This window comes from Phycodurus eques, chromosome 3 (assembly GCF_024500275.1).
Source record: "Phycodurus eques isolate BA_2022a chromosome 3, UOR_Pequ_1.1, whole genome shotgun sequence".
In the NCBI taxonomy this organism is placed as follows: Eukaryota; Metazoa; Chordata; class Actinopteri; order Syngnathiformes; family Syngnathidae; genus Phycodurus; species Phycodurus eques.
Window position 1 is genome coordinate 31,386,543 of NC_084527.1, and position 25,975 is coordinate 31,412,517.

General features: G+C 40.4%; 1 protein-coding gene across 1 annotated transcript; it reads right to left on the reverse strand.

Annotated features, from left to right (window-relative positions):
- Positions 1 to 1,208: 1,208 nt before the first annotated feature.
- Positions 1,209 to 24,998, reverse strand: LOC133400435 (nuclear receptor subfamily 5 group A member 2-like). The gene is made up of 7 exons (XM_061673102.1): positions 24,845 to 24,998; positions 23,531 to 23,649; positions 22,843 to 22,984; positions 21,592 to 22,229; positions 8,989 to 9,108; positions 7,547 to 7,694; positions 1,209 to 4,044 (listed from the first exon to the last, which is right to left on the reverse strand). Exons 1-7 carry the CDS (start codon positions 24,864 to 24,866, stop codon positions 3,791 to 3,793), a joined length of 1,443 nt encoding a protein of 480 aa, XP_061529086.1. The 5' UTR covers positions 24,867 to 24,998; the 3' UTR covers positions 1,209 to 3,790.
- Between the last annotated feature and the right edge of the window lie 977 nt (positions 24,999 to 25,975).

A 25,975-nucleotide genomic window follows, 5' to 3' on the forward strand; every position in this document is an offset into this window, starting at 1 on the left:
CGTTTGAAACAGGATGGTACTTCGCACAGTTCCAGAGATCTATTGAAGATCTGTGTGAAGACTGGAGTGGGGTGTGAACGTGTCCTTTACAAATCTGCAGTAGAAGGTGTTCAAGTCGTTGGCTAGTGTGCTATTCTTCTCAACTTGGGGGGATCGTTGCTTGTAATTTGTCAGCGATTGGAATGCATGCCAGACTGATTTAGCGTCGTTAGCGCTAAACTGTATAAGCTGCATAGTTCCCCTTTGCAACGTTAATTTCTTTAGTCGGCTGGTTTCTAGCTCGATTATACCGGGCCCTGTCCCCGCTTTGATATGCCTCCTCTTTAGCTTGGCAAAGCTGCTTCAGTTTGGCAGTGAACCACGGTTTGTTGTTGTTGAATGTGCGAAATGACTTTTTTGGTACACAAACCGCTTCACAGAAACTGATATAGGATGTGACAGTGTTCGTATATTCATCCAGGCTGCCAGCTGAATTTTCAAAGACACTCCAGTCTGTGCAGTCTAAACAGCTTTGAAGTTCCATCTTTGCTTCATTGGTCCACTTTTTCACTGTTTTCACTGTAGGCTTGGTATTACAAAAACATATGGCCCAGGGGTTGTAAACTTGAGTTGTGTGTTGTATCCTGTATCTTCCAAGACTTCTATTTTATTCGATTTTTAAAGTCTCTGTTGGCTTCAGACTTAGCTATTGCTCTATTAAGAGTAGCCCAAATTCAGTCACTAACACTGTCCTAGCCATTTTGTCTTAAGGTTAAAAGGTTACAACATACTTAGCATCTGTGTATGCACTGGTGGTCTTGTCTGACCTAACAGTTATTGTATCTTAGTAGCTGATGTACAATATGTTTATAAAGGTCAGGTAGGTCTTTGTGTTAGCTGATTTAAAGTCCACATGCAGTCTAAAATGTTTTCATCAATTGTATTTTTAGACATGATTATTCTACTTTTTATTTTGACATACTTTATTTGTTGATTTGTCATTTAAGGAGTTAAATGAGTTTCATTTTAATTATCAATAATTGTTGAAATGTTTTTTCTATTTTGCTGAGCATTACTGTTTCAGATAAAGAGATACTATTTGTTATGTAATACAAATCATCAGACAAGGCGAAAAAAACGCCACACATAACTGCTGTAATAGTTGTAAATACGATAGGCTCTTTTGAAAGTGGCAAAAATAGCCAACTCACAAGTGCAGCTTTGTTTCATTGACTTTTATTGGTGTGATACTATTACAATAAAATTGAAACAGAACAAAATGCTTTGGTCAGTCGCTGTCTCTTTTTGGAAGAAAAACACCTTAAAATGGGACAGATTGTCAACCTACAATGAAAAAAAAAGTTGAAGGACAAAAACAAAAGCAATATTGAGAGAATCTGTTTCACAACAGTGGCAAATTGACGCAGAAGAAAAGCTGAGAACTTCTTTAAAGTTTAAATGAATCATAATTTTGTCACTTCACAACATAAATATACACCATGTATACCACGTTAACAACCGCCTACCTCAGCAGGGACATCAAGGGTGTGTGCTTTGTGTGTCTGTGTGTGACATTCACATTAAGGCAGACATAATGATTGTCTATGATTCTTGACATTTTGGACAGCTATTATTTAAAGGAAAGATTTCAAATGTCTACAGTGATTTGTGTAATGTTACAAACACTTGTTCATCTGTGTGTTTGTTTCACAATTGGCAAGAGTTCATGTCGTTTACATTGTCATTGTCGCTGAATGTGGCCATAGCATAAGTCACCAATATGTCAATGAGTCGAGCTTACTTTCAACACAGTAAGTGCCACAGATACCACATTGAGGACTATCACTACCAAGAACAGACACATATTGTTCTGTTAGACCCATTATTCGGATTTCCAATGTGATCCAATGTGTTGATAGACTGACTTGAAACTGCTCAGTACGCAAGCTGTTAAATTGAAAAATATCGCAGCAAACATATAATAATCCAATAAATATCTAGGCAACAGGACATTGGAATTGTCTAAAACAAACAACCAACTAACATGAGTGCTAATGTACATATATGACATTATTTTAAAAAGGTGAATATTCAATTTTTATGATACACTGGTTCTGTGTAAATACCAATGCATCACAGGTATGCTGATAGAAACAGACAAAGTTAGCATTTGTATTAAAACCCATAGCAGCCAACCATTTTGTACTACAGTAGTAAGACTTCCTCAATGAAAAATTTAATATTAATAATGAGCTGTTAACCGAATAAGGAATTTCTGACCTTTATTGATGAAAACAGCCTTGATGGCTGACAGAAAATATGAAATTTAGTATTGTCACATTGCTGACTTATAGTGTGGCAACTACGACGATCGTGGCAACTACTACAATCGCGTGGTATGTTTCCAAAATGAGTCACAATTCACTATTCCTAAAAAATTATAGGCTCAAAAACTGTTTATTTTTCTTTCGGCACACTGTAGATAAGTACACAAAACTTTGAAACCTAAATCAAATATTGAAATTTTGTAACCTGCTTCTTTTCCCTTCCCATGTTGTCTTTTGGCCAAGTTGAATACCTGCTAAGAGCTGAGCAAAAGAAAAATAAATTTGACATCTCTACCATGACTCCTGTTTTTAATTTGGATACTGACTTTATCCTAGCGACTGGTTAGCACATCTGCCTCACAGTTCTGGGGACCCGGCCCCGCCTATGGGGAGTTTGCATGTTCTCCCCGTGCCTGAGTGGGTTTTCTCCGGTCACTCCGGTTTCCTCCCACATCCCAAAAACATGCGTGGTAGGTTTATTGAAGACTCTAAATTGCCCGTAGGTGTGAATGTGAGTGTGAATGGTTGTTTGTTTCTATGTGACCTGCGATTGGCTGGCGACCGGTTCAGGGTGTACCCCGCCTCGTGCCCGAAGATAGCTGGGATAGGCTCCAGCAGCCCGCGACCCGAGTGAGGACAAGCGGTAAAGAAAATGGATGGACTTTATCGTACTTTTCTTTTTATTTAATTTTATGAGTATGTCTTTAACAGATCTATGTTGTGATATCAATATATTAATATTTAAATAGATTAGAATCAAACTATATTGACTATAAAATATGACAAAATTAAACTGCACATTCTACCGAGAATGTCCTCACTGTCCTCAATGTCCTTGAATGTTATCAATATCATCATCATCTAAAAACAGCAGAATCACTCATCTGCAATATTTTGATAATAAAAGAAAAATGACTACTCCAACATTCAATTTCTTAAAAGATGTTATAAAATTTGTCATAAAAAGTGCAGTTAATCACCGGGCCATCATTCATAAGATGGTTCCAGGCTAATGGTGCCATTCTATCTGACAGTAGAGCACCAGCTTCCTAAGCACATTTTACAATTGAGCTTTAATAGAATAGTGCTTTCAAAATCTGACAACTTTGTCATTGTCATTACACATTTTTATCTGTGGTTGTCATTGCTGAGTTGGAAGCAGGTAGACACATTGTGTTGGCAATGTTTAGTCCATTGGAGTTTGGGGGAAAGGATATAGTTCATTCCCACTAAATTTGATGATGTCATTTAATGTTTTTATAATCCAATTTAAAGAGGTGACATAAATATACAAACATTTACATTAAATGCTTAAAACAATCTGAAACACAGATGGGGCTCTATCATACTCACAAGAACCTCTCCAGCTATAAAAATGCTCACAAAGATGAGCCAGCATGAAGTCCACATTCATTACTGACTTCCTGATCGCACACAGTCTCAACAAGACACACAACATGGTGAAACATGTCCTGCTGCATCCCTCACACACATGCTCGCTTGGCATGGAGCATCTCAATCAGCAGGTTGTTGCAGGGCACCTCTCCACTAAGATGCATGTAGCACAAGTAGTCCTCAGCCTGCGTGCTGAGGGAGCGTAGCTCAGGTAGTCGCACCACCAGTTGGCTGAACTTCTCCTGGAACTGAGGGTAGGTGGTCAGGGTGTACTCCAGCAGAGCTCCGTTCACCTGCTCCTGGACACCCTCCACAAATGCCTGGTTCTCCAACAGCTTCACATCTGGAGACAGGAGCAGAAAGTAAGGCTAAATGTAAATGTGTATTGTGGTCACTTGTAACAGTGTGGCTCAAGTAGTACAGAGCCACACAAATGTAATAAATGGATTTGAAATACAAGTAAGAATCCTACAGTTTTAGTAGTTCAACATGGACAGTTCTAGACAGGTGCTGTATGGATAGGGGAAGGGAATGCTACCCAAATCCTCAGCCTGTCTCACAAGGGTCAAGTATTCTGTTATCACCAAAACATTGCCATGTCAAATTCAAAATATTTACACAACTGCTAAATGTGTCACTATGGAAATAGGCCTGTATATTGTAATGCCATAAAATATAAAAGCAAAACTAGTACAATTATTAAGAACACACAGCACCAGCGAAGATTACACCATTTGATGTGATACAAGTTTCCAGTTACATTGCTAAACACATTGACAAAAAGACTACCTGTAATAAAAATGAGAAGTGACCATCCGGCATATTGAAGTGCTTTAATGCAGTCTCATTCAGTTTCAGTGAGGTCTTAAATGTTTTACAATTTAATTCAACATTCAACAACTAAAACTAATCTTTCTTTTCAGGAATGAAAGAAAACCTCATCTGTCAGTCTTTCCATCACCACTGCAAACAGGAAGGGGCTTAGGGCTGATCCCTGATGCAGTCCCACCTCTGTCACACCGAGAGTACCACTGTTCTGCTGCCCTCATACATGTCCTGTACTATTCTAACATACTTCTATGCCACTCCAGACTTACCACAGTTATTTTCTTGGTACTCTGTCATAGGCTTTCTCGAGATCTAAAAAGACACAATGTAGCTCATTCTGACCTGCTGTGTACCTCAAGGCAAATAATGCATCTGTGGTGCTCATCCGAGGCATGAAACCATACTGTTACTTGCAAATACTCACTTCTGTCCTGAGTCTAGCCTCCACTCCTCTTTCCCATAACCTAATTGTGTGGCTCATCAACTTTATCCCTCTATAGTTCCCACAGCTCTGCACATCACCCTTGTTCTTAAAAATTAGCACAAGCCCACTTTTTCTCCATTCCTCAGGCATCTTCTCACCTGCTAGAATTCTGTTGAACAACCTGGTCAAAAACTCCTCCTATATGCTTCCATACCACCACAGGGATGTTATCCTCTTCCTTTTTAATGTCCAACCTGGCATACATGTCATCATATGTGCCTTGTTTGGCCTTTGCCACCGCTACCTTCGTCTTATTTAGCATCTCATGGTATCCTTATCTCCTCTCCTCAGTCCTTTCAGTGTCCCACTTATTAGCTAACCGCTTTCCTTGTATGATAGTACTTTGAAGTTCCACCACCGAGTCTCCTTCTCCCCTTTCCTACCAGAAGACACACCAAATACTCTCTTGCCTGTCACTCTGATCACATTGCTGTAGCGGCCCAGTCTTTTGGAAGCTCTTCCTGCCCATCAAGAGCCTGTCTCAACCCTTCATGAAAAACCGCACCACACTCTTTCTTTCTCAGTATCCATTACATGGTTCTCTGCTCTCCCTTTGTCTTCTTAATCTTCCTCACTAACACCATTGTCATTTTATGCACCACCATTCTACGCTGTCTAGCTACACACTCCCACAACTCTAAAGTCTCTAATTTCTTTCAGATTACATCGTCTGTACCAGATGTAATCTATCTGCATGCTTCTACCTCCGCTCTTGTAGGTCACCCTATGTTCCTGGCTCTTGTGGAAGAAAATGTTCGCTACAGCCATTTCCATTCTTTTGGCGAAGTCCACCACCATCTGTCCCTCTAAATTCCTTCCCTGGATGCCAGGCTTCACCAACATGTCCATTACAATGTCCATCTCTCTCTGCCTGGGATACTCCGAACTACTTCATCAAGCTCCTTCAAGAATTTCTCTCTCTCATCTAGTTCACATCCCACCTGTGGCACATAACCACTAATTACACTAAACACAACATCCTCGATTTCAAGTTTCGGGATTATCACTCGAACTGACTCTCTTTTCACCTCCAAGACCTTCTTGACAAACTATTTCTTTAAATTAACCCCTACTCCATTCCTCTTGTCATCTACACCATGGTAAAACGATTTGAACCCAGCCCCTAAGCTTCTCGCTTAGGGTACTGCCTTTCCACCTGCTCTCCTGGACAAACAATATATCTACCTCCAAAATAACTACCTCCTAATCACCTTGACTAACTGACAGTGTTTACTGTTTTACAGTTGCTTTGCTGCAGACATGCAAAAAAATGTTCATCAGACGATAGTATATTTATGGTTTGTATTTGTGCATGTGTGCGTGTGTGTGTGTGTGGGGGGGACGGGGGCGGGGGGAACTGGCATTCAGAATCAGCTGAGCCCATCTTGAAGACTCCATTCACACAGTAATTAAAAATTTTTTGAATCAATGTTATGAATCATCCTTTTAAAATGCTTAGTGGCAATTAAATTACCCCTGACAAACCTGACTCTAAGGATGAGAAAAAGTAGGGTGTGCAAAGAAGCCGCTAGTCAAGAAAGAAAATATTTTCTGTCTATGACAAGTGCTCTCCCAATTCAAAAGCTCTTTGTTACTATTTTCCCTGTGCTGAAGAGCAAACACTTTTGGGAATCTGGGCAAACCGCATCTATGCTCTTTCCATCTGTGCAAGCCGCTACATGAATGCCAGCCCTTCCATCGAATGATAGACTCATTATGCTTCTTTTGAATGCCATTAGTGGACAATAGAAGAGGTTGTCTTTGTTAATATTGGCTTTTCGCAAGACTAGGATTTTAATTAAGTGAATTCGTTCGAGGTAAAAAGCCAGTACTGAAAACCTTATGTACTGTGCATAGGCAGTAAGTAGGGCAATATTTGATCAAATATAAACGTTACAATTTAAAGCCTACTAATCCGCAGGATCCTTTTGGCATGAAGAAGACTGTTTTTACTTTTTATAGGCTGCAAAAAATACCCTGAAAACACAAATACAATACATGAAGAAGAAACCAACATATGAAAAAAAATTTGGAGGAAAGGTGACGAAATTAAAAAAGAAATGCAATTGCCTTGTTAAAATAGTATAGAAATGACTGAGAAGAAGTACAAGAAGATGAAGAAGAAGAAGAGGTTTTGAAATTAAATATACCAAGACGACTTTGGTACCTTCGTGAAGTATGCGGAAAAATTGTTGTGGTTTGATGAGACAAAAGATGAAAATGTTTTGCCTTCTCTCAGTATCCCAAGCTATCTATGAAACCAAAGAAGAATGCCTGCGATGCAGAAGATTAAAGTTTTGTAATAGCATCGACATCAATCCAAATAACAGTTAGTTATTATTATTATTATTAGTAGTAGTAGTAGTAGCAGTCGTTCTGTTATTATACAAAATTACAAAATATTATAATTTCTTTTATCTTTCATGTAAGTGCCCAGGAATTTTGGGGTCTCATTGATATTCTTATTTCTTAAAAAATAGTGTAGTTAGGTTCTACTGACAGTATCAATATAGACATTATTATTTTGACTCACTGGGGTTGAATAGGAGCAGGAATTTCAGACAGGCAATCTCCCTGCGGTCCACCTGCAGGACCCTCAACCTGACAGCAAGGTCCTGTCCTCTTTGGACCAAACTTGACAAAGTTGCTTCACCTTGAGACAGAACAGAAGACAGCTCGATCTGCAAAACACAAGACACTCATTCATTTCCAATAGAATGTAAAGGATGAGTTAGATCAGCCATAATCCTGAATATCGACATTAGGTTTGATAAAATGATTGTGAAATGATTGAAGTATTAGTGCTGGCAGCACAGTTGGCAAGTGGTTAGCAAGTGTGCCTCACAGTCGAGATGTTAATGTGAGTATGAGTGCTTGTTTGTCCTTATGTTCCATGCAATTAAAATGTCCAGAGTGTACGCCATCTCTCACCCAAATCAGATGGATGATTAGTGTTTTACGTATGTATGTCTCATTATTATCGTACTATTGTTATACTAATCTCTAATAAACATCCTGGCGTCCAGTGAAAGGTGCAAAATAAAAATTATTATTATTTGTATTATTGTTGTTGTTGCTGTTGTTGTGTTGTGACATCCTCGCGTTTACCCTAAGTTGCGTTTGCGATTGAAGTATGTTTTCTAGCAAATCGATCTGTGAACTTTAAATCAGAACATTTGTGGTCATTCAATAAAGAAGAGGATCACGCTTCTTTCAGGGGATGGAATTCGAAGCTGCAGGTGTGGTTTACTTAGTAGTATTAGAATAAGCATTTCTTCAAGGCCAAATCAAAACACTGAAGAAGGACTGGAAGACTGACTGTTGATGTGATTAATCTGTCGGGATATGAACAATTATCTAATCACCTCCCAGATTTTTTTAGGGCCTGTTGTTTCCAAACAGTTGCCTTTGGTTCTTTCCTATCGGACTGTCAACTGTCGCATTATAATTATTCACTCCCACACTGAAGATGATGTGTTGTCATTTTAAAAAAAATTAAATAATGTTCTCAAATTTCTGACTATGATTTATTGGAAATTGACTGCATCATTTTGAAAACGTCTTCAGTTGAATTAAATAGATATGATAAATGCTTTGCATGGTTGCTTGCACACCCGGCTTATTTCGGATACACAATATTATTAATATGTTCACCTGCCACTGCCAAATTCATATTTCACAGTACTGTATTACACTATTATTCACGAGCTACAGAGTTTGAGGTTTTCAAACTTCTGAATATGTGTGGTGGGTCAAGCTGCCCCACCGATATACTCATCCTCAAAGAATGCTGTATTCCTTTGTTGTTAGAGACTGTTAGGTCACAATATACACTGTAGATGTATGTTTTTTTTTAAATAAAATAAAATAAAATAAAAGAATCTGACAAAGGAAAGTGCATTAGAAGTTCAGAATTACTGAATTAAGCTATATTTTTTACTGTGCTGGTGGGAAGTGGTGTGGGGGAGTTGTTACCTCCTGGCCAGTCACCAGCAGGATACTGTCTCCCTTTCCATGTTGCACTTGTCTGAAAATGTGATCCAGGACCAAAAGTTCAGACCAGCAGTTGTGCAGCAGCTTCATTTGATCTCCCACCTTCAGGAAACATAAGACAAACAAAGAGAGAAACAAAGACAAGAACAAAATGTAAAACCAAAAAGCAGTCCATTGTTACGTTCCTGCTCTTCATTATATGAATTTTTCCAAAACACATATAATACTGTGTTGTGAACAGAAATTACACACTGCACTTATTTTGATGTTTTAAATAACGCTTTTTCTTAGTAGAACAGTCAATAGTAGGACCATTGTTTTTACTGTGCATAATGATTGAAGTTGTTGCTCTGTTGTTGTTGTTGTTTTTAAATTACAGTTTTATGCATCTTTAATGTGATTCATCATTTCAGTCTTGTATACAGTGTTATGTGGCAGATAAACATTGAGTACTATCATGTATTAACGTGATAACTACAACCACATGGTAGTTATTCGAATAAAATAATTCAAATATAAATAGTGACTACCAATAACCTATTATTATTAACTGTAGCTATTATTATTTATTAAGAAGTTAATTGTTCTTTTTTAATTGTCCATATATGATCTGTATTATGAATGAAATAAATAGTCTCACAGTATCACAGTATATGTTATGTATTTTTGTAACCTTTATGTTTTGTACATTTAATATATACACAGTAGAGGCCTTCTATGTTGGAACACACATCCTGTAAATTTGCTACTTACTTTTCAAAGTACATCCACTGTCACTGTACTACATCACGCTAAAATACCGTAGGTGAACAAACAGATAGAATGGAGGATGAGTTGTCCATAAAAACAAGGTGAGAAGATGAATGGCTAGTGGGGGTTGTGTTGGTGTGTCCAGTGTTGTATTGACATGTATGTCTTCAAACTATTAATATCTTTCCCCAGCTCAGTAGGTGTGTACGTGTGTATGTGTGCGTTATTGTCTGTAAAGTGAAGGACACAGCAGTCAGTAATTCCACAGCCACAGCTACCAATAGGCTCGGACACACATTCATCTGACAGGGACCTGACAGAATTACTGTCCATCTAAATCATACAATGTATTAGTGGCAGAGGAGAGTGTCCAATCTGGGCCACACACCCATCTGGAATGGTGCTGTGGTGGGGGTCTTGGCTTGGTGTGATAAAGGAAGGGGTTAAGGAAGTAAGAGGTCTCGGCGACCTCCTGTGCTTCCTCCACAAGAGGAGTTAGACTCTCAGTTGCAGCCAAAATAACACTGAAAATCATCTCCAACATGCAGAATATTAGAGAAAGTCCTTTAATTGAGAGATTCAAGTCTCAGCTACACATGTTGGAGTTAAAGTGTGTTTGTATACCTGTTGAGTGTCACCTTCTACCACTAGGGTGATTTTCTTTGATTGCCTGGTGAGGATAAGCGGTACAGAAAATGGATGGATGGGTGCAAGTTATCACCAATTTTGTCCTTCACTTTGCTGTAGTCAAATGACAAGATGGTTAAGCCTTAAATAAATACTGGGGTTTATCATTTATTTTACTCTGAATGGTGTAACGTTTGGGGCCTCCATATACAAGGGGCAGTCAAAATGTAATGAGCCCAATTTCATTTGATAGAATATATTATTATTATAGAGGGTGGTACGGTTGATGACTGGTTAGCACATCTGCCTCACAGTTCTGAGGACCGGGGTTCAAATCCAGCCTCGCCTGCGTGGAGTTTGCATGTACCCCCCGTGCCTGCGTGGGTTTTCTCCGGGTACTCCGGTTTCCTCCCACATCCCCAAAACATGCATAGTAGGTGAATTGAAGACTCGAAATTGCCCGTAGGTTTGAATGTGAGTGCGAATGGTTGTTTGTTTATATGTGCCCTGCGATTGGCTGGCAACCAGTTCAGGGTGTGCCCTGCCAATCGCCCATAGTTAGCTGGGATAGGCTCCAGCACGCCTGCAACCCTAGTGAATGTAAGCGGTATGGAAAATGAATGAGTATTATAATATATTTTTTCTGCAATTTCCACAGTTTGTAGTTTAAACACTGAGAGGTGTGATTGAATTTCTTGCTTTGGAAGGGTAACCATCACTAAACATTTTCGAAAGGTTGCAAAATGTGTCCGGGGAAGATGCTATAGATTATACCACAGTCAAAAAGTGCTTGTCCAGGATCAATGGCGAAGAACAAGAGCTTTGAGTGACCTCCAGACGTGCAAAGGAGCGGCAGACCATCTTCAGCAGTCAACCATGCGAAGAGTGCTGGGGTCGAGGCATTGATTAGGGAAGATCATGGAGACACCATTGAAGACATCACCATCAATGTGTCATCTTTGATGACACAACCCTAACCCTACACACATTTTGTCAACCTTTTGAAAATGTTGAGTGGTAGTTCCCCTTCCAAAGCAAGAAATTTAATCACAGCTTTCTGCTTCTGACGGGCAACCAAAAATGACCTCATTTCCATAATGGCTGACAGGAAATGAACAGGTTTAAACATTTACTAAATAAACCTTGAAATGAGAATTTAAACTACAAACCATAAAAACTTTTTGAATAATTAAAAAAATATATTATTAGTAGGTTCAATTAAATTAGGGTAATTACTTTCAGACTGCCCCTTGTACATTATCACTATTATCACAATGATATATAGTTACTGTACTTTTCATGTATATTTAATTAAGTGAAGATAAGTGCTACGGAAAATGGAAGGATGGAAGTTTTCATGATGAAAGCCTATGAAGATGCCGTACATAGTATATTCAATATATGCTAGCGTTACATATTTTGTTTTCCTTCATCAGGGAAGGGATCAATAAACTGAAAATAACAGGACACATCAGATGTTTGAATTTACTGAATTGTAATTGAAGTATTGGCAACACAGTTGTATATATTTCACCAAAGTTTTTCTGGACAAAATTTATACCATCTTTACAGCGGCAGTGCGTACACTGGAAAAAACATGACAAAGCTGTCACATGCTTTATGTTTTTTCAAATTATAGAAAAATTGTACTTTGTGATTTAAATGTGTGGGGGGGGGGGGGGTTTCAACATTACTGTGATTTAAATTTACAGCTTTACATCGAACTGAAATATTTAATTTTGACCATCCATCCATCCATTTTCTGAGCCGCTTCTCCTCACTTGGGTCGCGGGCATGCCCATCATGCTATCCCAGCTATCATCGGGCAGGAGGCGGGGTACACCCTGAACTGTGACAATCGCAGGGCAATTTTGACCAAAGGATTTTCTTTAATTGAATGTGATTTGTGCATCCATTGCAGACTTGGACGGGAGGAACGACATTGAAATTGATAAGAATAATTTGTAAACTTTGCATTTTGGTAACGTTACAGTTAGTTTAAAGTCATATATGTTGTTAAACATGCATCTGTCCTTGACTGGATGTAATATTCAGCTCTCGATTCCGACACGTTATTGTCCGGACAGTGCAGGTCCTCTAGTTGCTAGTCTACTGGAGACGGGAGTAGCTGCTGGTTAAACGTATATATTTCTCTTTGATAAACTAATAAGCGGAGCTGTCAACTGATCACCACCTGGTGGTGAGTTGGCTGCGGTGGTGGGGGAAGATGCCGGTCTGACCTGGCAGGCCCAAACATATTGTGAGGGTCTGCTGGGAACGTCTGGCAAAATCCCCTGTCGGAAGGAGTTTTAACTCCCACCTGTGACAGAATTTTGCTCACGTTCCGGGGGAGATATTGAGTCCGATGGACCATGTTCTGCGCCTCCATTGCTGAGGCGGCCGACCAGAGCTGTGGCCGTAAGATGGTCGGTGCCTGTCGTGGCGGCAATCCCCGAACCCGTTGGTGGACACCAACGGTGAGGGATGCAGTCAAGCTTAAGAAGGAGTCCTATAACGCCTTTTTGGCCTGTGGGACTCCTGAGACAGCTGATGGGTACCGGCAGGCCAAGCAGAATGCAGCTTTGGTGGTCACTGAAGCAAAAACTTGGACATGGTAGGAGTTTGGTGAAGTCATGCAGAAAGACTTCCGGAGTGCTTCGAAGAAATTCTGGTCCACCATCCAGCATCTCAGGAAGGGGAAGCAGTGCACCATCAACACTGTGTATAGTGGGGACAGGGCGCTGCTGACCTCGACTCGGGACGGGAGAATACATCCTCAAGACCTCCTCAATTCCCCCGACACGCCTTCCCATGAGGAAGCAGAGTCTGGGTTCTCTGAGGCGGGCTCTCCTATCTCTGGGCCTGAGGTCACCAAGGTGGTTAAAAAGCTCCTCGGTGGCAAGGGGGGTGGATGAGGTTCGCCCAGAGCTCCTAAAGGATCTGGGTGTTGTGGGGCTGTCCTGGTAGACACACCTCTGCAACATCGCCTGGACATGCCTCTGGATTGGCAGAGTGGGATGGTGGTCCCCCTTCTAAGGAGGGTGTGTTCCAACTATCAGGGATCACACTCCTCAGCCTCCCTGTTAAGTTCTATTCAGGGGTGCTGGAGAGTAGGGTCCATCGGGAAGTCGAATCTCAGATTTAGGAGGAGCGGTGTGGTTTTCGTCCTGGCCGTGGAATAGTGGACCAGCTCTACACCCTCGGTAGGGTCCTCGAGGGTGCATGGGAGTTCGCCCAACTAGTCTACATGTGTTTTGCGGACTTGGAGAAGGCGTTCGACCATGTCCCTCGGGGAGTCCTGTGGGGGGTGCTTCGGGAGTACGCAGAGTCGAACCCCCTGATACGGGCCGTTGGGTCTCTGTAGGACCGGTGTCAGAGTTTGGCCCGCGTTTGCGGCAATAAGTCGGAGTCATTTGCGGTGAGGTTTTAACTCCGCCAAGGCTGCCCTTTGTCACCGATTCTGTTCATAACTTTTATGGACAGAATTTCTAGGCGCAGCCGAGGCGTAGAGGGGTTCCCGTTTGGTGGCCTCAGTATTGCATCGCTGCTTTTTGCAGATGATGTGGTTCTGTTGGCTTCATCAACGACAGGCGGATCCGTGCAGCGTCTGAGGTGATGTGTATCAGTCCGTTGTGGTGAAGAAGGAGCTAAGCCGAAAGACGAAGCTCTCAATTTACCGGTCGATCTTCGTTCCTACACTCACTTATGGTCACGAGCTCCCGGATACAAGCGGACGAAATTAATTTTCTCCGCAGGTTGTCCAGGTTGTCCAGGCTGCACGGTTAGGGACTGGTTAGAGCGTCTGCCTCACAGTTCTGAGGACGGGGTTCAATTCCCGGCCCCGCCTGTGTGGAGTTTGCATGTTCTCCCCGTGCCTGCGTAGGTTTTCTTCGGGCACTCCGGTTTCCTCCCACATCCCAAAAACATGCATGGTAGGTTAATTGACAACACTAAATTGCCCGTAGGTGTCAATGTGAGTGCGAATGGTTGTTTGTTTGTATGTGCCCTGTGATTGGCTGGCAACCAGTTCAGGGTGTACCCCGCCTCCTGCCCGATGATAGCTGGGTTAGGCTCCAGCACACCCGCGACCCTAGTGAGGAATGGATGGAGGTTGTCCAGGCTCTCCCTTACAGAGAGGGTGAGAAGCTTGGTCATCTGGGAAGAGCTCAGAGTAGAGCCGCTGATCCTCCACATTGAGAGGAGCCAGATGAGGTGGCTGGGGGCATCTGTTTCGGATGCCTTGCGGACGCATCCCAGATGAGGTGTTCCAGACACGTCCCACCAGGAGGAGACCCTGGGCATGACCCAGGACACACTGGAGAGACTATGTCTCCCAGCTGGCCTCGGAGCGCCTCGGGATCCCCCCGGAAGAGCTTGATGAACTGGCTGGGGAGAGGGAAGTCTGGGCAACCCTGCTAAAGCTACTGCCCCCGCGACCCGACCTCAGATAAGCAGAAGAAGATGGATGGATGTTAGAGGAGCTTACAGGTAATAATACAGCAACTAAACAGCATTGTGTCAACTCCTCTAGTGGGTGGTTGAAATTAACTTTTTTGAATTGAAATAAAGTTGCCCACTGCAGCTATCATTTTCCATCCATCCATCCATTTTGATGAGTCGCTTATCCTCACAAGGGAGTGCTGGAGCCTATCCCAGCTATCTTTGGGGAGGAGGCGGGGAACTCCCTGAACTGGTTGCCAGCCAATCACAGGGCACACATAAACAAACAACCATTTGCACCCACATTCATACCAAAGGGCAATTTATAGTCTTCAATTAACCTACCACGCATGTTTTTGGGATGTGGGAGGAAACCGGAGTGCCCGGAGAAAACCCATGCAGACACGGGGAGAACATGCAAACTCCACACAGGCGGGGCCGGGATTTGAACCCCGATCCTCAGAACTGTGAGGCAGACGCTCTAACCAGTCGTCCACCGTGCCGCAGCTATCATTTTAATTACGTTAATTTAAAAACTGTAATTAATTTTGGTGACAAAGATTGTCATTTATGTGCCACTTTTGACAGAAAAAAAATCCTAAAAAGAATACTTCAAATTATTTTATGTAGCAGAGCTCTGTTGACTTGTTGTTGCATGTAAAGATAACTGACAGACAGTATACATTTAATATTTTTCACTTTTTAGTTACAGGAACCAAGTAACATTAGCCAGCTGCAAGCTAGTTTAGTTGTTACTGACAGTCAGTTACTGACTGAAATAAAATCCTTTCACTTGATGGTTACAGGTTGTTGGAAGAACCTTCCCTCAAAAGAATATTTATGCAACTTGTTTCCTACAGTACAAAATTTTGCTTCTGTCCTGACTGTGATCGAATAGATTTGATTTATTTTGGGTCTTCATATTCTCCCGAGTCAAATTTTCTCAACAACTACACTTTTACACACGAGTCCAATTTTCTCAACAACTACACCTTGGCATAGATTATGTTATCAGGCAACTGTCACGGTCAGTCCACCGCAAAAATATTTTTAGAGGCATGCCGGAGTGACATCCATACACAGTATGACTATTTGACAAAGAAGAAAGCCAGGGTCACTGAATGCTTCAAACAAAGTGGGTTTGAGATATCCGTTTTACAACTGCAATATGTGACAAACAACTCATGGATGTAAAGTGAAATTCAAGAATAATATAGTTCCTTCTTTATTGATAGTTCAAATGATTACAGTATAAATTATTTTTCATAAATTCTTCGAAGATTGTCTTGGGAAAATGTATTCCAAATGTCCTCTCATTCCTTGCCTTCACACTGAACCATTATGATGTTCATTGTGTACACTTCATCTGCCATTCAACAGGTGAACGGAAGGTCAAACCCAAGACATGACAAAGGCCACCTTTGAGGAATTGCAGAAATCAATAGCGTACAATTTAATAACAATGTAGCCGAGTAATGTGCAGCGCTGCAGTGGAAGGCTGACATTCCCCTGTTATCGTCTGCATGGAATGTAATTATCTAGCGCAGAGAAACAGCTCTTTCTGCACAGCTTTGTTCTCACTGCACACTGGCTGCTGAATGGCCCTATAACCGTTTGAATCTCACAAGAAATACATCACAAACACATGTCATGTGCAACTGTGTACAAGATGAGTTGTGTTTTTAATTCGAGTGACATTGGTCTGTTTTCACATCTCACAATGAGGTTTCAAACTCCATGGCAATAAAATAAAAAATTCAACATTTGATGCCAATCGATAATCACTACCTTTAATATCAAACATGCAAAGACTTTTATAACAAAACAAAATAATGCTAGAAAGCATGAGGCTTTTTGAAATGTTGTTTGAGTAAATCGGTACTGTTGTTGTTTGAATTAATATCGTTTACAGGTTGTATTTATGACCCTAGAAAATGAATAAATTAATGACTGTCCAATTCCTCTCTGACTTCACTTTTTCTTTGTCATGTTTAAGCTCTGAAGGTTGAATACAGGCAACCGGACTGTCCAGTTGCCTAAATTCAACCTTTGTGGATTACCATGACCTGGATTACCAAGAACCTACATTGACATAATCATTCATGCAATAAGAATTACAGGACGATATAATGGTATAATTTGTTTAGTTCATTCAAAGCTTTAGCGAGTTAGTCTAATATTGACAGTTCAAGGGGACTCCCGCATCTTCTGGAAAAACCCAGTGCACTCTCTTGGAAATCATAAAACAGGACTCATTGCAATAGTAATTGGAATACTGAAATGTTCTTTTTTCTTCTTTTTTTAACGTATGTGTAGTGTTATCTTGTTCTTACAATACTGTTTGTATTTTGCTCACTGAAAGGTTTGCTACTTGTTTTTATTATTCTGAGAAAAGTCTTTTAATCAGACATTCAAACTTGAAGCAAACATGAATTTCCTCCTGTTAAAACAATTAACTGTGTCAGTCTGAACATTCTACAGTAATTGACAAATCCCTGAGTCAAACATTTGTGACTGCCTATACTATATAATAATGTGAAACTGCAGTGCACTACGGCCTCACATTGGTGAAATCGATAGAAAACATCATGCCCTCTACCGCGGAACCTTGAAGTATGGAGGCCCCAAATTATGTACAATATGGAGTATGACCAAAATTGTGGTACAACATATACCCCCAAAATTGTATTATTTTTAAAGTTCGAGCGTCACCATATATGATTTCATCATATGATACGAGTGCCTTTTACTCATTTCATTTTGGTAGGTTGTCACTTCCTGTTTTGTTCATGTTCATGTCTGTTTTGGCTTTACAAAACACACAAGTAAATCAAACATCTTGTTTTGTAAAAATGGGCCTTTTGTGACAGGTATTGAGCGTTTGAGTCTGTTTGTGATGTATTAGAAAAAGTACGTGAAGATAAGGTCGACTACATTAGCTTCTCGCACTGGTAGCCTCAGATCGGTTGGGGCCCATACGCTTGGCGCTTGTGTTCAAGGGGTAGAGTTTTTTTTTAATTATTATTATAACATTAATTTGTCATCCATTTTGCTCTGTACTTGTTTTAAAGTTCATATTAATTGATAATGGATTAAACAATGATATGTATGATGTGCATTAGTGACGTGTTTATTACTCCTCTTCATTTTCCATTAAAGAGACTTTTTTGAAGAGTGTATTATTCTGTGTATTTCTAATGTAAACTTTGTACTTCAAACAATGTTTGTACAGTACAAAAAGACAGTCGGGGCTCTAGCTAAAAAAATATGTATTTCAAATAAAATAATCTCAATGGGAAATATTGTTTTGAGAGAACCAAATTAAAGTTCGATCAGCACCTCGGAATAGAACATGGTTGTACGAGCTGCCACTGTAAATTGTTTTACGACATTTAGGCTAAATAACGAGTTTGGTTGCTTTAGTTAAGTTAACAACACTGAATTACTTAATACGAAATGTGTCCATCCATCCACTGCTCTCTGCGAATAACTTTGACATCTTTCCTTGTCTGTGTGGCCTGTTACTTGAAGTGGCGTGCGACAAAAAATAATTTTCAGCAGAGTGTAAATTGAGTTTCCCTTCCCGTTTTACAATCATTTCAATCATGTATCCAGTTTCTTTAGATTTGTTTCATAACACATTAACAATAATCAAGAAATGGCCTGATACACCATCTGATTTCTGTCCCACTTGTCTTCACTATAGTTGACTTTGGCCGAGAGGTGGGGTAAACGCTGGACTAGTTGCCAGTCACATATTAATGAACAACCATTCGCACACACATGAACAGCTCCGGGCAGTTTGGAATGTCGAATGAATGGAAACCAAAATACCCCCAAAAACACACAGAAATACCGGGATAACATGCAAACCCCGCAGAGATGTTTCAAAAGAAATTCGACCCCTGATCACCTGACTCTGAGGCAGACATGCTAACAACTCCATCATGCTCCCTAGAATTGTCTTTTTCTTTTTTAATAATTAAGAGTGAGTGTGAAATTGTCTAGGCTAGCAATGGCACATTGAGCCTGCAATAGTGTTGGTTGCAACAACATCACACATCATGTTGTGTAAACTGGATGATTTTGCTTTGCTTATCTTTGTTGATATTGAGAGAAGAAGCATTTAATAAAAGTCATTGTCTCTCTTCTATAGCTCCTATTTCTTCAGAGCAAAGTCTCCCAAGAACTACAAACAGTATTAAAACAGTGTTATTGAGTTATTTTTGTTAATTTTGTATTTATTGTTTTTTGTTTTTTTTGCTTCACACATAAAATCTTATTGAAAAATGTTCGGTAAGTAAATGAGCATAAGACTGAGTTTGTTAGCTTGTTTTTGTTCACGGACCATTTTTATTAATTTAAAGCAGTGGTTCTCAAACCGTGGTACGCATCACTGAACTAAATGTTCAAACGTCATAATGTTACAGTGGCTGAAACTTTATTTGAGCCACTACTGTACATTTGTTAAGGGCAGCTCAGTTGTATTTATCTTTTACGTGCAATACGTTTGCATGAACTATTTGTTTTCAAATATTTATTTAGGTACAATTTCTATCCAACTTTTACATCCAATACATTTTCATTGAATCCTTATTGAAGAAACGTCTTTTTTCCAATATTTAAGTACAGTGTTATTGTATTGTAGCATTACAGTGGCTCACAAAAAAAAAATTACACCTTTTTGGAATAAAACTGGTGCCTCAGTTTGATGAGCACTTGGGCCTCCTATGTTACTGTATTTTATGGTGATACTTGGAGACCCTGGTATTTACTTGATGCAAAAGGTTTGAGAACCAATGGTCTAGCCGGTTAACACAAGGGCAGAAAATATGTATAATGCAAGACAGATCTAGGTTAAAGACATGTGGCCTGTCAATTGACCACTGCCAAAACTGCAACGCTGAAAATTATCATCAGGTGCCTAGAAGCCAAAAGAATAAATGCATGTTTTGCAACGTGCTGTCCCAGCTGCAAAGTAACAAAGCAACAACATCAAACACTGAGCAATAGAGAATGGATAAAGGAGATGGTTGGATGCATTTGGGACATTTGCACACACGTGGAGACCAAATTGATGTTGAATGTCAGAACAGGAACCAACTAACCACACCGGGAAGACATTATGAAAGTTATCCTCCACCATAAACAACAGGACTGCTAGTATCATCTACAGCTTCAAAATAAAGACGAGAGCTTGGCGAACCAGCCACAAGAGTGCAATGGCTTCAAAAAAACAATTATCACCCCAACACTTGTGACAATGACAGCTCACAAAGTCTCTGAAACAAAACACAATATGTAGGCATCAAAAAAGGAAAACAGGATACAACAGTGGTACACAACTGCCCGAGCAGATCCTTACAATTGCATATGGATACAGCAGAAGTGAACGTCTGCATATACCGTAGAGGAACAGGTGAGATATTGTTTGACTGATCTGCCTCAAAATGAAATACACTACACCTAACATACAGTATGCATGACACATGAACAAAAGGTCTCGGTACAGTCCTCATAATTGTAATAAAGAATTCCTCAGTCAAGGGTTAGAGTAAATGTTTTAGCTCCTCATCGTCCCATCCATCTATTTTCCATCCCATTTGTCTTCATTAGAGCTGCGGTTAACACTTTAGAATATTCAGTTAACCGACATGCATATTTGTTGAATGTGGGAGGAATCTGGAGTACTCGAAGAAAACCCAAGTGAACACCCACAAGAGAGCAAACTCCACAAAGCCAAAGGCAATTTGAACCCTAACTGTGAGGCAGACATGACATGCTCACCATCATTCACATTAAAGTTGCTGTCCTCTTACATCACCTTCAATTTGAATTATTAACCTTATAATGAAAATGTGGATAATATTATACTTTCAACTTTGTTTGAGCGAACTGACTTTTGGGGCGGTGAAATGACATTGACAAGTAACAGTCACATTATTAGAGACATTAGAGACGTGTGTTTGAAATAGTCCCAGAAAGGAGAGCGACACCGGTCTCTTTTTACAGACGTAATTATTATTATTGGTATTTGTATTTATTTATTTTATTTATTGAGGTGTGTGTGGGGGGGGGGGGGGGGGGGTTGCAATCAAACTCCCACAAAGCTCATGGAACTCAAGCAACAGAAAAGAAAAGGAAAAAAAAACGAAAAATCTGAAGCCGTGTGTTTCTAACATGAAAGTCTGTCTTGATTTGCACTGCATCAAAAATAATTCATTATTTGTAGTAAACTAAATACGATACCAATTTTTATTGTATTATAGCTACGTTTCAGACGATTGTTTCAATGGAATATTGCACATTATTATCAGTTTTTGTTGTTGTTTTATTTGTGGTAATAACAATTGACAATGTTTTGTTTCTATATACCTGCTGTCCGCCCATCAGCTGCCGTGGTTGCTAGGCGACATAAAATGGGCTCGCTAAAGCAACACAGGCCAAATGTTTTGTTTAACGTTGACTTTTTTTTTTCTTTTTTCTTTTTTTGTAATAGAAGGCTTGACATCCAGAGGATCGAATATGAAGTTTGCGGCAAATGGCATAATCCTGCAACACAACAAGACTTCTATCCACAGATCTATAGATGTATATATAATAAAGGTTGAGCCAATTGGTCTTTTTGTTTGAAGCATGCACAACATATATAGAGTAGCGACGCAGACATTTGAGATTTTCGACTGTTGTGCGCATGCTGCGTTTGTGCATTTGGATCACGTCGACTCTATACACGTGCACTCGGTATGCAGTAGGCCTCGCACTCACCCTGAGCTCCTTAAAGAAGATGCAGCTGCGAGCCCACTCCACTATGGAAAAGAGGGTCTGGTCTGCCATGCGACACATGAGGCTGAAGGCGCTGGGTTTCTCCAGCCGGCCCCGGCTGCTCTGCTCCTGCTGCAGATGAGTGACGATCTTGTTCTGGACCAGCAGCTCGTCCGGATCGCAGCGCAGCATTTCCAGCACGAGCGGCGGCAGGCTGGGGGCCTGCGGTGAGGCCGAGGGGTACATTTCTGGGTAGGCGTATCCAGTTAGAGATTCGGGCGAGCTGGTGTAGTCGGGGCACTCTGCTTTGATGACCCTGCCGGGGTAGCTGGTGTACTGGTACTGGCCGCTAAGGGGGGCGTGGGACTGCATACCCAGGGACGGGGGCGCATACAGGTTTGCCTCATAGTCTGTGGGGGTGATGGAGGGGAGGATGCTTTTGGGGATGACGGGCACGCCGGTCAGGGGGCCGCTGAAGCCGTAGTCAGCGTGGAGAGGAGAGACGGACGGAGGGGCTGCGCTCTCCAATTTGAAGCCGTTGGATCGTATCAAAGCCTTCTTTTGCTGCTTCAAGGCCCTGTCCCTCTTGTACATGGGCCCGAATTTATTCCTCCCCCCACGCATGCGGTCCGCACGCACCGCTGTCAAAAAGACACCCAAAAAAGAAAGGAAAAAGCGCAACAATCAAATGCCAAACACGACTTTAGATGCGCTCGAATGGGCTATTTCCATTTTACCACGATTCCCGATTTAAACGTGGAATGAATAACACACACACACACACACACACACACTTCTTGCTTCCCTTTTTAGGGCTGAGAAGATTCCCCAGTCTTCACTCCTCCTTCTAGCCTAAATAGAGCTTTTGATTTAAAACACGGGAGTCTCCACAGTTTTATCAGTAAGTGTAGAATGTGTCCTTTTTTTTTTTTTCCTTGCTTGGAAGAAACAGGTGCTTTCTTGCACGGCTGTCTGGCAATTAATTCCCGTCTCATGCGAATAGGAAGTGATGACAGAGCCACAGCCAACAAATTGGAATGAAGTCGTCTGAATGTGTTTCAAAACAAAAAACGCTACGTAAATGCATCATGCGACAAGAAACCGCTGTATGCCAGTCGTGACGAATGTATTATTTTTGAAACGCGTGAAAATAAATATCTATTTTTTTTCAATCATGACATTTCTTTCTTCAATTGCATTTTAAATCCAAATGATATATTGGCTATTTATCAGTTCAGTCTCCATTCAACTTACCTTCTAGTCTCATCCCGACGCTGAGACATTTTTGAAAGCGGCAGAAAGGACATCTTTTCCTCTGAGTCTTGTCAATTTTACACTCCTGGTTTTCAGCACAAGTGTACCGCTTGTTGTTCTGCACTGTCCTTTTGAAGAAGCCCTGAAACATCACCCAACACTTTTCGTTTGGATTTCAAGTGAAATAACATCACATTTGCATGCGAGATGATTTTTCAATGATAATTAATATACGACACTGAAAGGGGGGGGGGGGGCATTTGAATTCACTTAATTCCAACAGGTTTACTGGTTACACGTGATTCAAATGTGTTAAACTAACATGGATTGTTTGATTATTTTCCAGGAAAAGGGGGGAAATTACGCCACTTTACCACATTTTAATCATGTGCCTCCGAACATTAATGACTTTTTCCAGTGTAAAGCCTATTCATATTAAAAATATATTCACAATAATAACGTATTTTAATTCTGTTGTAAACTAACGTTATTTCATAATATGGATGCAAAACTATAGTAATATATTTTGCCTACTCTAATGCAGAATGACAGCGTGTTTAAAAAAACGGTTGATACCATAACTTTTGGACATTTAACCCCGCTTTGACATAAGCATTAAAACGAAACTTCCAACCGCAGTCTCCTCGAAAGAAATATATATATATATATTTTTTTTTTTTTTTTTTACCTTGCAGCTTTCACAGGTGAGCAGCCCGTAGTGATACCCGGACACCTTGTCGCCACACACAGGACACAACTCTTCCAGATCGTCATCATACGTGTATTCCATAACCTTCAAAGTCACACCTGTAACAGGCACGTGCGCGTGCACACGCGCGCGCGCACACGCACAAATACCAAGGACATCCACAGCATGAGTGTGTACAATATCAAGGCTGCAAGTGCCACGGCACATTTGAATTGTTTATGGGGGGGCTGTTCATGTCTGGAGTCAGACTTGAGTTTCTTCAAATGAAAGATTGCATTGATTTTCGATAGATTTGATGTGTATACAAACCAACAAGTATTATAATTACACTTACACTGGCAAAATAAAATCAATAATCCCAGCAATATTTCCTTTTATTTATCGACTGGCCAAATCTTTACCAAAATATTGTGCGTGTGTGTGTGTGTGCGCGCGCGCGCGGGTGCGTTTATGTATACATATACATATATATATATATATATATATATATATATATATATATATACATATATATATGCAATTATTCATACTTAAAAACAAATTTGAAAAATGCTTATAATTGTAAATACATTTTACATTTCAAATAACACTTTGACATTTTAATCAAGACTAAAACATAGACATATATTTTGTTGTAAAAAAAATCAGTAACGATGTTATGTTTTTATTCGTAGAGACGCTACTGCACAAATGGTATGCTATAGTTGAAAAAAAAAAATACAATTTGCATACCTTTAGCGTTTAAATGCCAAACGACGAATGAACGAATTAAAAAAAAAAATCTTCATCAATTCCATTTTAAACTGGAACACGTGCATTCCCTTTAGATAGAATTATGGCCTCAAAAAGCACTAGTTTGTATTTGATATCATATTTCACACAGGAACGCATGCATTTTATTGAGATGGATTGATGACTTCAATATTACTATTTTGTATTGTTGATCATCAATAATACAAGTATATTTAGCAGTATTCATAGTATTTTGGAGCTAATTACCGCATTTCTTTTTTTTTCATGACTTAATAAATTTTAAAAGAAGGCGATGGTGGTCGGTTGAAAGTGGTCGTTGCATTTATATCCACTTTTTCCGTCTTTTACTATTTTTTGTTTGAGCACTCAACAACCGTTTTCGTCTCTTCCCCCCCCCCCCCAGTGCAAATCGATGCCGTTGAAGAATTGCTTTGAGACAAGACTGCCGATAAAAAATCCCTCACTCTTTTGGATGGAATCCCTCCTCTACACTTTTGTCCCGAAGCACATCCCCACCGAGAGAAAAGTCGAGAGCCTTACCGTGAGCCTTGTCTCCCAGCATCTGAAGAGCAGGATGCAACTAGTCGCTGATTATGAAAATGTGGACGGAGGCGTTGCTGCAGGCTTTTGCATATGCTGTTGAGGACAACAGCAGGAGGAGACCAAGACCAAAAAAAAAAATATCGTCTGGAACGCGATTGGTTTGGGTGTCTCCCTCAGCCTCCTCGCCCTTTACTGTCTTTCCCTTATCGCAAACTTATGCTGCCTTGCTACTATTGGCGGATGGAGAGTCACGTGGCCGTCGCTTGGCTGCCTCCTGGAAAATGCCTGGACTGCAGGCGAGAATACTGCTGATTGAGGTGACTAAATAATGTTTTTTTTTTCCTTATGTATTACTTATACAACTAATAGTTATTTTTATTAGACCGGGGAGGCTCATCATTCATGAAAACGCTAATTGCAATCTATACAGAGGTATAAATGCATGCATTATTAATTTAGACACAGCTCGAGTCGTCGGTGAGGATTTTGTATACACCTGAAAACGTATTTGTCCGCTTCTCAAATTATTTTGCATCGTTTCCCCACTTTAATATTCAAGCTGGTCAAACAAATGTCAATTTCAGACAAATATAAGCCAAGTAAACATAGTTTGCTGTTTTTAAATGGTGGTTTTATTTATTAGGGAAGGGGGGGGGGGGGGACTCTTCATCGTTTATCTGGCCTTGTGTGAAAAAGTAGTTTCCCCCTTGTTAAATCATGAATTAACTGTGGCTAATCACATTTTTTGGAAAGCTTGGAAAAAAGTTCATTTTCACTGACCACACACAAAAGCCCGATCACCTCCTGACCTGTTCAATCAAGAAATCACTTAAAGTAGAACCTGTCTGACAAAATGAAGCTGAACCAAAAGATCATAAAAAGCTGCAACAAAATGTCATGATCCAAAGAAACTCAAAAACAAATGATAAATAAAGTAATCTATCAGTATGGAAAGGGTAACAAAGTAATTCCTAAAACTTTAGCACTCCAGTAAACCACAGTGCGAGCCATTATCCACAAATGGAGAACACATGGAACAATGGTGAACCTTCTAAGAGTTGGCCAGCCAACACAAATTAGCCCAAGAGCAAAGTGATAAATAATCTCGGGATCACAAAAGAACCCAGG

Excerpts from the sequence above, each read along its gene's own strand:
- LOC133400435 (XM_061673102.1), bottom strand. The coding sequence starts at position 24,866 with ATGCTGGGAGACAAGGCTCACG. Across the intron at positions 22,985-23,530 it reads TCACCTGTGAAAGCTGCAAG|GGCTTCTTCAAAAGGACAGT; the intron begins GTAAAAAAAAAA and ends GTGATGTTTCAG. Across the intron at positions 22,230-22,842 it reads CGTCGGGATGAGACTAGAAG|CGGTGCGTGCGGACCGCATG; the intron begins GTAAGTTGAATG and ends TCTTTTTGACAG.